The 15199-nt window shown below is 46.4% G+C and overlaps 1 protein-coding gene across 5 annotated transcripts in view; it reads left to right on the top strand.

Moving 5' to 3' along the window:
* LOC125624686 (lethal(3)malignant brain tumor-like protein 4) overlaps positions 1 to 15199 on the top strand; it is an 84429-nt gene that overhangs the window by 61944 nt on the left and 7286 nt on the right. For all 5 annotated transcript variants that reach the window (XM_048825837.2, XM_048825836.2, XM_075121407.1 and 2 more), the window contains 2 exons: positions 3889 to 4055; positions 12977 to 13039. In XM_048825837.2, the coding sequence (XP_048681794.2) occupies positions 3889 to 4055; positions 12977 to 13039 (230 nt within the window). The remainder of the gene's footprint in view (positions 1 to 3888; positions 4056 to 12976; positions 13040 to 15199) is intronic.

Below are 15199 nucleotides of genomic sequence, written 5' to 3'. Positions count from 1 at the left end.
GCTCTCCTGCTGGCATATTTAAACCACCCCCAATATGTCAGCAGGAGAGCCTCTCCCACCGACATAGTGCTGTCCTCACCAGCACTTTTGCCAGTGAAACTTATGTCAGTTGGGTGTGTGTGTTGTTTCACACACCTGACCAACAAAAGTTTACCAACAGAAGTGGTAGTTTTCAGAGTAACAGCCGTGTTAGTCTGTCTTTGCAAAAAGAAAAGGAGTACTTATGGCACCTTAGAGACTAACCAATTTATTTGAGCATGAGCTTTCGTGAGCTACAGCTCACTTCATCGGATGCATACCGTGGAAACGGCAGTAGAAGTAGAAGTGGTAGTGTAGACAAAGCCTTAGTCAGATCAGTACATTCACACAGGACAGTCTGATCACGTCAGTTATATCTCATTGACCAAGTCACTTACAATGTTCATTCCATTATTATGTATCAGTATTCATAGATTAACAGCTTCTCATCCGGCAGATTGGCTTCTGCCACTTCCTTTTTAAATGTGAAATAACCTCCCTACACCACAGTTAGGAATTTTTCCCACAGTGTTCACTTAAAACACAGAAATCTTAATTCTGATTATTCCTAGTTATTACCCCCATCCCTCAGTGGTATTTATAACACCTCACATACACATGCAGACTTTTTAGCAGACACACACACACACACATTTACTTTAACCTCCCCTGCTCCAAAGATAGAGGAAAGGTATTGTATGAAGGATTAACACTGGGGCAAAACCACCCCAGTGTTAAGGAGAGAATAGACAAGGGAACCAAACATGCCACATGAAATAACAATGATGGAACAACACTGTAAGAAATAGTGACCAAACAGGAAAATGATGTCAGTAAAATAAAGTATTGTGAATAAATCCGAGGAATTTCCATACCCTCCCTTAAAGAAAAGGAGTACTTGTGGCACCTTAGAGACTAACCAATTTATTTGAGCATGAGCTTGAGTGCTTGAGGGTTTTAAACTCTGAATAAGTAATTTTCTGCTTTTTAAAATATATATATATATATAGCTTGACATATGACATGTATCTTACAGTCATGGAAGTTAGAGATGGCGGGGGCAGAAGGGCTAAACCTACTGGTGCTCCCCCTGGTGGATTTCTCCCTAAATCTAGCCTCTGCTTTGCCCTGTCTAGTTTTAAAATAATCCAAAATATAGTGCTTTCACTATGTCTCTTTTTGGAAGTTATCCCACAGTCCCTTGAGGGAAGGGTAGTTGTGACTATTTATAGTTCTCCCCTCCACACCCCAAAAAGGACATAACCAGCTCCTGTTTTATATTTTGGGATGGTTGCTTCCTGTAGAATATTCTATCTTGTGGGGTATTTTTTTTTCTTTCAGTATTTTTTCATATATGCAGAGAGATTCTCATCACTGCCTGACCTGACTTTGTTTTTGTCTCTTTCCCCTTTTGATTTCTGTGTCTAATAATGAAGAGTGCATTGACTCTCTGCTGGACTAAAGTCTACTTCTTGTGCTGCTTTCCCATGGTCTGATGAGGATACTGCAGGTCTTTGAAACTTGCCTTTTCTTCTTTGCAACTTTGTTTTTTTTCCATTGGAGCTTTTCTTCTGGTGCTCCATCTTTTAGTGATTTTATTTTCTTTCTGACCCCCCCAGTGGATTTCATAGAATCGCGGAAATGTAGGACTGAAAGGGTCCTCAAGAGGTCATCTAGTCCAGTGGTTCAGGGTCTGGGGCCCCCTGTGGAGCCCCAAGTAGGTTTCAGGGGGTCCTCCAAGCAGGGCTGTCATTAGACTTGCTGGAGCCCAGGACAGAAAGTCGAAGCTGCACTGTGCGGTGCTGAAGCCTGGGCCCTGAGCCCCGCCACCCAGGGCTGAAGCTGAAGCCTGAGCAACACAGCTTTGTGGGGCTCCCTGTGGCCCTGCTTGCTACCCCCTATTGCCAGCCCTGGCTTTTAGATGCCAAAAAACAGTGGTTGTGGCACAGGTGGGCTGTGGAATTTTTATAGCATGTTGTGGAGGGCTGGGGGGGGGGGGGGGGGGAGGGGAAGGTTGAGAACCACTGATCTACTCCATCCCCCCACAGTGAGGCCAGATTAAATATATTAGACCAGTGTTTCCCAAACTTGGGACGCCCTTGTTCAGGGAAAGCCCCTGGTGGGCCGGGCCGGTTTGTTTACCTGCCGCGTCCACGGGTTCGGCTGATCGAGACTCCCACTGGCCGTGGTTTGCCGCTGCAGGCCAATGGAGGCTGCGGGAAGCATCACAGGCCAAGGGACGTACCGGCCGCCACTTCCCGCAGCCCCCTTTGGCTGGGCATAGCAAACCGCAGCCAGTGGGAGCTGCGATCGACTGAACCTGTGGACGCAGCAGGTAAACAAACCGCCCCGGGCCTGCCAGGGGCTTTCCCTGCACAAGCGGCATCCCAACTTTGGGGAACACTGTCCTACAGTAACCCTAGATAGTGTTTGTCTAACCTGTTCTTATAATCCTCCAAGGAGGGGGGATTCCTCAAACTCCCTGGGTAACCTGCAGCTACAGCCCTGCTCTGAGATGTACTTAAGCCGCTAGCCTGTGCTGCTGCTGGTTAGGGTGACCAGGTGTCCCGATTTTGGGGGCTTTTTCTTCTATAGGCTTCTACTACCCCCCCTCACCCCTGTTCCGATTTTTCACACTTGCTGTCTGGTCACCCTACTGCTGGTGCTGCCCAACTTCATTGCTATTGTTATTGGAGCTAGCTAGATCAAAGCTCACTTGGGTATGCCTCCCTCTGACTGCAGTGTAGACATACCCTCAGTCTGTTTTCTACAGGAACATCACCAACCACCACCACAATGAGCACCAATTGGTAATCTCAGTAGAAAGTCCAATACTGTAACTAAATGGCCCATGGACTCTGCAGTTCCTTCTCACCCCTATGGGTGGCCCTCCAGAATAAGGGTGAGGCACATTGCCAGGCAACGTGGGGCAAGCTGCACCTCTTCTGTGGATAAAGTCTGCAGGACTTTAATCAAAGAGCCGTCCCAGCACTTTTCAGCGGCCCTGGAGGGATGACAAGGGAGGAAGCTGTATCTTTGCTATAAGCTTTTATTTTTTTGCCAGTAAAGTAGCAAAGCATAATTCTTTGTTGCCACATGGTGGCACCATTAACCTTGACCATAATCTTACATGAAGTATTCCAAGGTTTAGAAATGCTTCCCTTTTGTATTGGTGGGGGGAGGAGAGGGGACAATAAACATTAACCATTATAACCCAGAGGAACATGTTCTGTGTTGTTCCATCCTTTGCGTCAGTTCCCATTGTATTACCAGACAAATCCCTTTAGGACCATGACTCTGCACTTATCAAGTGAGCTCATTTGGTTGGGGGGGAGGTGGGGGAGTGATTTTTTTTTTTTTTTTTTTAAGCCTCACTCTCGTTTGACAAATGGAGAGAAATATTGGTGTCTGGAGCATTACTGGCTTTAGAGTCTCTTGTGGGGGAGGGAGTTGGTCCAGGCCATCATCTGGCATGCGTCTCACTGTTAGCAAGCCGGTTACGGGCTGTGAACTGGAATTGTGCCATTTATTTCCAGCCAAAGATGCTGTTACCAGAACTCCTCCACCTTGTCAATAAAACGCTGCAAACATCGTCTGTGTTAGCAGCAGGACGTCATTTTGCCTAGAAACAGCTAACGATCACGTCGCCAGCCTGGCAGCCTTGCTTTTGGTTTTTTCCTTCCCCTCTGTGGGGGCATGCTCAGAGTGCAGTGTGCCATAGAATAGCAGTCTGCGCTCCTGCCCCACCTTTCTCCCCTTTCAAAGTATTACCACCCACCCACACACACACTTTTTTTTTTTTTTTTTTTTGGTATTGCTTCAAATTGAGGACTGACTACTGACTCTGACTCCTGTTGTTTCTGTTTCCAGACACAGAATTTGCTCTGCAGCAGGCCCTTCATCAGTCTGTCTTCATGCCCTCCCTGTCCTCCAGCCCGACCCACCGCCTCCATCTATGCTGGGAGCAGCACTGCAGGCTGCTGCCGGAGGTTTCGGGCCTCACTGCCAGGAGCGTGGCCAAATGGACCGTGGAAGAGGTGAGTGCTGTGCATCTGCCTTTTCTGCTTGTTCTGCTTGATGGAATCTCAGGTCACTCCTTTTTTCTCTAGTGCTGATAGGAAGACATCTTTTTCCCTCCCCTATATAGGCAGTGGTTTTTCTGTTTACTTTGCAGTGATGGCTCATGCAGGGAAATAACTGGCTCAGCCAAAAGTTTTTACTTTGAGTCCCTGAAAAAAATTTGTATTAATCCCCTACTGTCAAACCATGTGGTGTTTCCCTGATTATGGATCTTTTTCCAGCCGCTTATTCCTGACCCTTTTCATTCTCAGGCCTGAAACAAAATGCTGACAGTAGATGCTGGCTTCCTCCGGTCTTTTCCTCCCCTGACTCTGCTGCTGACTCACTTTACATTGCAGATAATCGTAAAATTGTGCTGTGCATGCTTAGATTCCTTCTTCTTTCCTCTCCCTGCCTGTCTCACATGCAGAACCAAACCAGCCACAGTATGACATGATTTCTGAGAGGCAATAGTTGTGCGGTCAGAGATACATTTTTGCAGTCCTAGCTTATGAGATGCAGTACTTGTAAATAGGATGTGTCCCCTGCACTTAGGTGGTCTCTGATAGAGTATGTCACTGCTGTGTGCTGAGTAGCTCTCTTTGCTTGGATGCCTGGGGCATTGGTTAGAATTGCACCACCAGCTCTGAAGTGTCAGAGACTTGACTCCTGGAGCGTGATGGCTGGCCCGCTCATGCAGGAGGAAATCCGTGGTAATGTGGGTTGTGAGGTGAAAAAATCTTGCAAAGAAAAAATAAAGTTTGTGACCTTTTTTGCTTCTTTATGATCCATAGAGAGGCTTCGTAGATTTTCAAACAAGTGTTTTTTCCGTCCTGCCTTTTACACTATGAAAATCAGATCTCAACTTGTCTCTTTATGCTGGAGGATTCGTCAGAAGACTGGAGACTAGAGAAATTATGACATCACAAGAGACTGTAACCTAAGCAGTTATGACAGGGTGGGTTACTTAGTCTGATTGTTTAAAACTCTCTTTTGGTTTTGTGAAAACTTGTTTGAATTCAATTCACAACCAACTTTCAAGAGAAAAATCTCTCTGTAGAAGATTCACCATCCCTGTGTCCTGCTTTTCAGAGCTGAGAAAGCTTCTACTTCAGCTTTCCAGTAGATCATCCAGCAAAACCAGGGAGGGCAAGAATTGTTACACCTGATACTGCTAATTTAAATAGAACAAGTGGAATGTTATTTTTCTTTTGGACAAAATGTTGAGGCTTCTTTCATAAAAGAGCAGAGTGGGGTACAAGCCAAAAAATGTGTCCTTGGTGAGGCAGGGGCAGTACAGATGCTGAGCACTGAACATCAGAATACACTAAACTATGCTTGTCTGTGCTACAGTCTTTGCTACATGTTATGACAGTGACCACCAGGGATTTTGAGGAGGAGGTCAATTATAGCAACACCAGAGAATTTCTAAGGGCTATTGTATTCGTTTTGATAGAATATATGGGCCCAAAGAGTTAAAGGTGTTGACATAACCCAATCACTGTCCAATGTTAAATGGTGTTCAGCCTGCTTCTTACTCTGGCAAACACTATAAAATTCATGCCAAAGGTTAGACATTTATTGATTGAACCACACAAAAGGAAAAGAATCAAAACGAGGTAAAGAGCACTGAATCAAAAATTGATTATTTATGCAAAAGAAACTTAATCAAAACCTATCAAAGTCCTTTTTGGAGACAGTGAATATTGGTTAGTCTCTTATTCCTCTTATTCAGTTAAACAGTCCTTCTTGGTGAGGAAATAAAGTTAGTTCTGCTGTTTAATTCTGAATTGGGAATGATAGTTGCTTTCCTTCTTTAGACAAAACAGACGGACACAGAAGGGAGAGAAGAGAGAGGATAGTGAAGATGGGGGAAATGCAGCTTTTGTTGACTTCAGGATACAGGGCGCCTGGTCAGTCACAGACAGATACTTTGGGCTAGAAGGTTGGTCATAACAGCTGTTGTTCTGGACCCTGGCTCAGCATGCCAGTCAGGACCAAAGTCTGGTTGGTCTGGTCTGGTCAGGTCCCTCTTCTTCACTGGCCCTTCTCAGGCTGAGCAGAGCTGGATGAGCTGGCTCATCTCACCATGTGGGTTCGGTGCAGTACAGTTCATTTCAGGATCAGGTGAAAAGCTTAGAGGGAGAGCGAGGCGGGCAGAAAGGGAGCACATGAGGGAGGGGAAAATATGTCAGGATGTCACATGTATCAGGTTGGGATCCTCGCTGGTGCAGTAATGATGAACAGGCTTCCCCACTGAAGTATCGAGGTCTAGAGTCCCGGCAACAATCCTTCTGCTGCAACGGCACCGATAGTAAAAAATGTTTTGCTTTTGGTTCCCCCCACCCCAAAAAGTCTTTAACAGCTCCAAAAAAATAGTGGGTGGAATAATCCATCCTCTCATTATTTTGTCCACCAATTAGCCTAATTTCTGACACTCAAATTTTGGTTAATTGATTTCCGCTCCTCTTAACACAGTCCTTGGAGTGGTGTCAGTGGATCCTTTCTGTTTAAATGAAGGCCGTCTGTCTGCCGCCTTCTCGCAGCTTTGCCTAAACAGTTTTATATAACAGATCATTGTGGCACTTCATGAACATTTACCAACTTTCCACCAGTTAGGCTAACAATTAAAATAGGCCTTCTAGGCCTCAATTGTTACAACAGGGCATATCATATTTTGTCCTAAATATCAGTAAAAGGATCCAATCTTGCAGAATTCCCGTGGAATCAATGGAGTTCTCCCATGGAGTCATGGAGTTCTCCCATGAAGAACCAGGATGTACAAAGGCCTGTGAAGAAGGTAAAGACAGCAGGACTTGCTAGGTTTTACTGGACACTAACTAGAGCTTGTCCTTGAAAGCTAGACTCGTAACATCTTCCTGCCAGGCAGTTGTTGGTCAGTGATTGGTGCCAGGTGCCTCTGAACTCTGAAAATTCTCCTTTAGTCTGAAACTAAAGATCTATTTAATTTACAAAACCCACATTAAAGAAAAATAATTTATTTTAATCTCTAAGGTTTGAGAGCAGCTGAAATGAATGACCAGCAGTAATCTGAGACACCCAAGTAAAGGCTTGCCGTCAATAATACTGACCAGTCAAAAAGAGCTGTCATTTGAATGAGGGCTTATTATTTATTGAAAGCTTCCTGTCATGTTTTCAAAGTGGAGTTAGATGGTAGGGTTGGGAGGGTCGAGTCCCAGGGATCTATTAATATGTGACAGAGCTTGAATTGCTCATTAGTTAATCCCGCATGAGATGTTAATACAGAAGGCTGTGGGAGATTGTCCTCGTGCAAGCTGCATGTGGATTATAAAGCTCTTGTTAATACTAGCTCCTATTTGCATATTTTCACATGGCCTTGTCAATCCTACTTTGATATGTTATTACAGGGAGGCCCCATACTGGCTTAGACTCCAGCGTCCCACTACCTTCAAAATTGTTACCAGGTATAATAATAGAGATCTATGCTAGAAGGCATATCCATCAGAGGAAAGGGGTAATTAAAGATGCCAGAATTATGGAGACTTCAGTATCCTAGCTCAAATCTAAGACCTCATTGCAACCCTTATGGAAGAAGCCCTATAGAATTTCATGACATTGAGGATGTGTGATGTTCCCCTGGTGTTATCTGGACCGCTGATCTGCTAGGCCACACCAATTCTCGACTCTGGGAGCCAGACTTACCCTGCTCTGCTGTGAGAACCCCCACTCCTGGGCTGTTCACGCACAGCCTCAGGCATGTAAGCTGCTCCCAGCTACGTGAGTGGGCACTTTTGGCCAGCTGCTGCTTGGATTGTGCAACCGAATGATGCTAGCTAATATCTCCCGTCCCAGACACAACCCTAGGAACCTCCATCTTGCAGTGTCCAGTTATGCCTGCTGGATGCTGCAAGCCTATATGGGTTTGTCAGTTTAACAAAGAAACTGATATGCACCAGGCTTGTTATCCCAAGGGGAGTCTCTGACACGCTTCAAACCAAACACACTGCTTCAGTTAGAATAAACAAATTTATTAACTACAAATATCGATTTTAAGTGATTATAAGTCAAAGCACAAGTCAGATTTGGTCAAATGAAATAAAAGCAAAATGCATTCTAAGCTGATCTTAACACTTTCAGTGCCCTTACAAACTTAGATGCTTCTCATCAAAGGCTGACTGGTAGCTCTTCAGCCAGGCTCTCCCCTTTGATCAGCACTTCAGTTGGTTGGTGGTGAAGTCTGTAGATGGAAATGGAAGAGAGAGGAAGAGCATGGCAAACGTCTCTCCCTTTTATCATGTTCTTTATTCCCTCTTGGCTTTGCCCCGCGCCCCCCCCCCTTCAGAGTCAGGTGAACATTACCTTGTTGTAGTCCCAAACTGGCCAAGGGCTTGTCTACACTGGCAAGTTTTGTCACCAAAAACTGCCTTTTCACGACAAAACAGCAAGAACGTACACACTACAATGGGACTTTTGTCGCAACAAAATACTTCCACCTCTACAAGAGACTTTTGTCTTTTCCCCTCCCTTTATTGTTGACAAAGAGCCAGGGTAGACACTGCGGATTGTTTTGTCGACAGAACTGGCTTCCGCCAGTATCCCACAATGCCTGCTCTGATTGCTCTGCTCAGTGTTTTGATCTCTGCTGCCCTGCAGGCATGCATCCTCCCCTTTCAAAGCCCCGGGAAGTATCTGTGTGCTGCTCCGTTTGGGGAACAAACAAAGAGCGAATCATTGGACTGCTCCTGTTCTGCCCTGCACTAGGAACACAGCAGCAGGCAGACTGCAGGGGGAGGGGGACAGACTGCTGTGCTGCTTTGCCATTCCTCAGCACCGAGAGCTTACAGAGCTACTCACAATGCTGCTCTCGGCAGCTGACGGGGCTGTGGGAGAACTCAGAGAGAATCCCAAGATGCGCAGCGATCAGCTCTGCCTTCCCACAACACGCACTGTGGGATACATACCCGTGGTGCATTGCTCACCCTGTCAATGGAGGTGTCCCCAATGTGGACATAATCTGTCAACAGAAGGAGCAAGTGTGAACACCCTTTGGCGATTTTTGTTTTGTTGACTTATGGGTGTCGACATAAGTTTTGTCAACAAAACTTGGTAGTGTAGACAAGCCCCAAGGGAAGGGGGGGTGACTCACTCAAGAGTCCAACAGATCCTTTGTTGCTGCCTAGGCCAGTGTCCTTTGTTCCTTTGAGGCTGGGCTGGGTTTGTCCCATACATGCCCTGATGAGGTACGAACTGCCCCTCTCTTCCTGGAGAGTTTTGCCTGGGCTTGTTTTATGCCATGGGGACACATTTTCTGCCTCATAACTATATACATAAAATTACAACCTATAACATTACTATAACAACAATGCTCAGTGCATCATGAGCCTTCCAAAGACACCCGACATGACAAACTTTGCATTGGATACCACACAATCATTTTATAAGGGTGAACATGGGCGTGCAGGGTGTTCCCCCAAGGTACAGAGCGTCTGTGACGAAGTGGGACTGTTCTTAATGTTTCCTCTGAATAGTGTGGGGGTGCCTCAGTTTCCCCTATGAAGTTCTTAAGTATCTAGGTGGTGCGATAATGGTGTATGATCATTGCAGAGCCCTAGAGGGCATGTGTGTGCAGGAGTCTGGACACAGAGAATGGCCGACACCCTGTTTCCTGGCAACTGATGGCCTGGGCCCTTCCCCCCTGCAAGGTGAGAGCTAAAGGGTTGGAGAACAAAGGAATCCAGTGACCTCCTAGCCCGGGAAAAGAACAAAGCCCAGAGGAGGAGGGGCTGGAGGGAGTTTCAGTTTGGGGCTGGCTGGGACATGGAGTGAAGGGCAGACGTGGTTGTCTGGCTCACTGCCCCCCCCCCCAAATGGACCCAGCTGAGGGGTCCTGTTCTCTGCACCTGCAAGCTCTGTTTTAGACCATGTTCCTGTCACCTAATAAACCTCTGTTTTACTGGCTGGCTGAGAGTCACGTCTGACTGCAAAGTTGGGGGGCAGGACCCTCTGGCTTCCCCAGGAGCCCTGCATGAGCGGACTCGCTGGGGGAAGCGCACAGAAGGGCAGACGATGCTGAATGCTCCGAGGTCAGACCCAGGAAGGTGGAAGCTGTGTGAGCTGTGTGTCCTAAAGACAGGCTGCTCACAGAAAGGCGACTGCCCCAGAGGCCTGACTGGCTTCATGGGGAACAGTTCCAGAGCATCGCCCAGGGACTCCGTGACAGCGTCACAGGATGTTCTCTAGAAATTGCTCTAAAACCTATGGATCAGATCTCCTGTTTCTTTCCCCAGCATGCAGAGCCACAGGTGGGGACTTTTCCCATGGGCATCTCTCATATCCTCGCAGAGATCACCACACAGCATGTGGGGGGCTTTGTGGCTTTCCCTGTGGGAAGGGCAGGTTGGGGTTTACCATCCCACAGGAAAAGCCCTAGAGCCCACCCACAAATCTGATGATCCCTGGAGATCTGCAGGAGGCCAGAGGTATCCATGCACAAGTCCTGTATCTCCGAACCAACTCTGGTGGCTAACAGCCCCCACTGGGTCCCTGGCACTGTAGCTTCCCCCAATCTCATTCTTGGCCATGCATCATTGCTTCCCTTGGCCTTCCCTGATTCTATTCCCAGGTAGCCCCCAACAGTGCAAAGTACTCTCTGCTGGGCCAGAGGAGTGGGGAGGCTGTTGGCATGAAGCACCTGAGCCCTTCTTCCTCATGGAGGTGGAGAGCTATGTGAGGAGGACCCCCCTCCATACGTGGATGGAGTGGGAATGCATAATCAGGCATAAGATCTTAGACAATGAGAGCCTTTGAACCTCCTATTACTGTATTCTAATCTAGCAGGTCTCACAGCATGCCCTCTCATGGCATGGTGTCGCTCTGCAGACACCCTGCCCTCAGTTCCCTCCTGGTTCTCCCAAATAACCCTTCACACCCCAGAGTATAAAGTAACATTCCCTCTCTTAGGGTCTAAATTGTTGTTTTATAGTATACTGTACATTCCTCTTTGGCCCAGTCTTTCTCCTGGTGCCTTCCCATTCAACTTGTTCCAGCTCCATCCCCTCGCAATTCCATCCGACTGCAGCCTGCAGCCTCTCTGCAGAGTCGTTTCCACATGTCTCCTCCTGCTCTGGTGCCTGGATTCACAAGTCCTTCCCCTTCATTCAGGACTCTACAGCCCTCTCTCTTGGCCTGTGCAGTGATTCAGGCAGGCTTCTCTATCCCACCAGTATCCAGGATCTGGTTCCCGTTCCAGGGAGCTGCTCCCTTGCAGTTCTTCTCTGCCCCCTGAAAGTCACCTTATAGCTGACTTCTATTGTGTTCAGGGGTAGCCACTTGATTAACCCTCGCTCCCTTTCCCAGTTTCTCTGCTAGCCCCTTAAACATCTATTTTCTTAAAGGGCCCATATCATGGAATAGGGTTGGCTAGCTCTGGGCCCCATTGCCCTTTAAAGGAGACAGACCACCCTGTTGCGTGTACATGTAGTATAGATTTTTCTATTAAATTCTGTAGCACAATTCAGAAACCTATAGAAAGGTCTTAATTTTTGTTTAAATTCTATAGGAATTTTCCATAGGGGAAACCAAGGAGAAATTAACTCTGCAAACAACCTAGGCTGCTGGATTCATATCTCACCATTCAGAAACCCCAAATTTCCTTGTGGTATAAAGTTACCATTTTTTTGTGTGGATCTTCTGAAACAGAACTCTCCCTGCTGGCCCGGCAATAGTAGTTAAACACTGGGCCTGATCCTAAATGGTGCTGGGCACCTACAGTTCCAATGAAATCAATGGGAGTTTTCTGTAAACAGAAGGAACCCTGTTTGCTTCATTTCTGTATAGTCTCATGGGAGCGAGAAGGAAGAATTAATATTTGCTAAATTCAGAAACAGTAGAATCAGTAGGAGGTGGCATTTTGTATCCGTGCTTTTTAGGAGAGGATGGGGTTGGGCAATCAGGAGTTAAAAAGAAGAGAGAGGAAATAGTATTAGACAGTGTCCCTTTTAACTGCTTGTCCATTTGCATTGGTGGGAGAAATGTCACATCTATACCAACTCAAGTGAACATGCCTTATGAAATAGAGCCATTCCCTATAGGAAGCATCCAATTAGTAAGAGATGTTTGAACAAATTATGCCTTGATATACAAATCTTCCATGAACCATGGAAGTTAGAGACTGAAACAACACACATAAAGTCAACTAGTCTATTTCTTCTACTCTCTCTCCTCCCCTATATAGTGCACTGTATAGTCCAGTTTTAAATAAACTAACTCATGGGGCTTTCACCACATCCCTGGGGAGACTATTCAACAGTCGAACACATCTCACCATTAGAAAGTTTTTCCTGCTACTCAACGCAAAATTAACTTTTCCTCATTTTATCCCATTGGTCGTAGTTCTACTCCCTTGCTTCACCATAACTGAATGGTAGTTCCTTTCTCTCCCTAGTGCTTCCTCTTTTCACATGTGTGTAAACTGTTGTTTCCCTTCCTTGGGCAAGTGATACATATTTACTTGTCTAAATCTTGCCTCTTAGGGACACTGTCAACTCATTTACATTATCTTAATTTCCAAAAGTTCTGTTTTCTGACAGAGCGCCCTCTTAATCATACCTCCTGGTTGGTTGATTGATTGATTTGTAAATCCTTAAAAATAATGTCAATGTTTTGTAAGAGCTTTTTCAGCAAGGGAGAAACTGGTGGACTCTCCATGGGAGACCGTGGAATTGACTATGCACAGAGGAGACAAATGGAAAAAGAGACTTTTGCTGTCATCACTTTCAGCTATAGACATTTCAGACGTCATTTGTAACTGTAATAGGTAGAACATACTAAGATACTAAGATGGAAATACGGTTTTTAAGTTGAGGGTGTCCCATTAATCTCTCTGTGTTAACTGCATTATTTCCACTATATATTTTAGGTGGCTAGCTTTGTCCAGCGTTTACCTGGCTGTAAGGAACAAGCTTCGGTATTCAGGGAAGAGGTAAGTAAAGCTTGATTAAGTGTTGTCCTGTAGCACTGGAGGTTCTAATGCCAGCTACGTGCTCTTGCCTTTCTATTGATTTGGAGTCATGGTGCATGGTGCCTAGTGCCTAGCTAAGCTATGATTTCTGCTTATGAAAAAGAATGTGGCACTTCTGGGGAGCTGCAGCATCCTAGCCAAATTCCAGCATGAGTAAAACTTTAAAACTGGAGGGTGAATTTAAACTTGCATAGGTTATTCTTCAGGTCCTGTCTTGGACTATCATGTAGTGTAGTGCACTGCACTGCAATGAAGATCTCATCTGCTCCTTCAAGTAATGGGATATGCCTAAGGCTACATTTTAGTCACGGATATTTTTAGTAAAAGTTATGGACAGGTCACGGGCAATAAACAAAAATTCACAGCCCGTGACCTGTCCATGACTCGTACTATATACCCCTAACTAAGACTTCGGCCGGGGTGCTCCAGGGGCGCAGCGGATGCTGGGGGGGGGGTGTCCGCGACCCCCCTGCTGATACTGAGGGGAAGGGGGGAGGGACATGGCCTGGAACACCCGCTGGTGCTGCGGGAGGGGCAGTGGCCTGGGACCTGTGCTGGTGGGGGATGGTTCGCAGGGCTGGCAGGCTCCCTACGTGGCTCTGCGCAGCTCCTCGGAAGCAGCCAGCATGTCCCTGCAGCTTCTAGGGGAGGGAAGGCCGGGGGACTCCGTGTGCCGTCCCCACCACATGTGCTATCTCCGCAGCTCCCATTGGCCAGGAAGCACAGCCAATGGGATGTAGGGATGGTGCCTGCAGGCAGGGGCAGCGCACAGAGCCCCCTGGCTCCTCCGCCTAGGAGCTGCAGGGACATGCCGGCTGCTTCTGGGAGCCCCCGTCCTCCCCGAGATAAGTGCTGCCCCAACCCAATGCCACAGCCCTGAGCCCCCTCCCACACGCAAACTGCTGCTGCTGCTAACCCAGGGGCTGCCTGGCTCAGGCAGACCCTGAGCCAGCTGTACCAGCCACTGCAGAAGTCACGGAGGTCACGGACAGTCACAGAATCTGTGACATCCGTGATCTCCATGACAGACACACAGCCTTAGGTATGTCTGCTTTTGTTAGTGAGGTTGGCAACCTGGGGATTCTCTTAGGGATTGCTGTCTGTTCCTGGATTCCTAGGCGGCAACAACGGGTGAGACCTTTTTTTGAATCTGCAGCTGTTTTGGAAGTTGTAGCCTTTCCTCTTGGATGCAAATCTTGCCACAGTTTTCCCTGCCTTTGTCACATCCCAAGTTGGATTACTCTGAACTGCACTCTGCCTGGCCTTTTAACACCACTCAGAAACTTCAGCTACTGCAGAACCTGGCTGTCTTCTTACTTAGCAAACTTTCTCTAATGAATCATACCTTTGCTCTCTGGACTCTACAGGCTTCCGATTACATTTCCAGGTGCAACTCAAGGTGTACTTAACACTCTTTTGATCAGCTTGCTTATTCGTGCCTCCTTTTTGCACCATCAGTGTGTTGTCTATTTCAATTGTAAGTTCTTGAGGATAGGGACTTTATCTTCTCTATGTTCTGCGAGGCACTTAGCATGTTCTTGGGTTCCGAATAAATAATAGTACATAGTGCTCATTGTAATGGGCATACTTTTAATAAATCCAGATATACATAAATGATTGCACCCCTGAGATGGCTGCATTTCAGTGGCAGGCAAATGGAAGTCATGCTCATAGTTATGTATATCGGTACATATTTTCATTCTGTAAAACAGTTTGAGGCTTTCAAAAAGTACCGTACAGAAGGTAATATTACAGTGGAACACTGTTTAACTAAATAGGGGGGGAACATGGAATTTATCCACATGAATAGGGGACTTTTTAGTGTAACCAAGCACAGGGAAATAACCCGATTCCTGACAAAGTATTCAGAAAATAGAGATTTGGATAAATGAGATTCTAGTGGTAAATCTACTAATAAATCCACCATTTAAACTTTTTATATCTGTAATTAGAGTTAATTTCATTTCCAGCATAGCTCCTTCCTATTTCACCTCTTGCCTCCAGCAGTCCAGAGCCCTGCTCAGCACCAGTCCCTACCCTTGGCATGAAGGGGTTCATGTATTTTCAGACTTGTATAACAACTAAATTGTCAGGTCGAAATTAAAACACTTTTAATAATGG

Source organism: Caretta caretta, chromosome 19 (assembly GCF_965140235.1).
Source record: "Caretta caretta isolate rCarCar2 chromosome 19, rCarCar1.hap1, whole genome shotgun sequence".
NCBI classification, from domain to species: domain Eukaryota; kingdom Metazoa; phylum Chordata; order Testudines; family Cheloniidae; genus Caretta; species Caretta caretta.
Note: the sequence above shows the minus strand (reverse complement) of the source record. Positions and strands in the feature narration are given on the sequence as shown.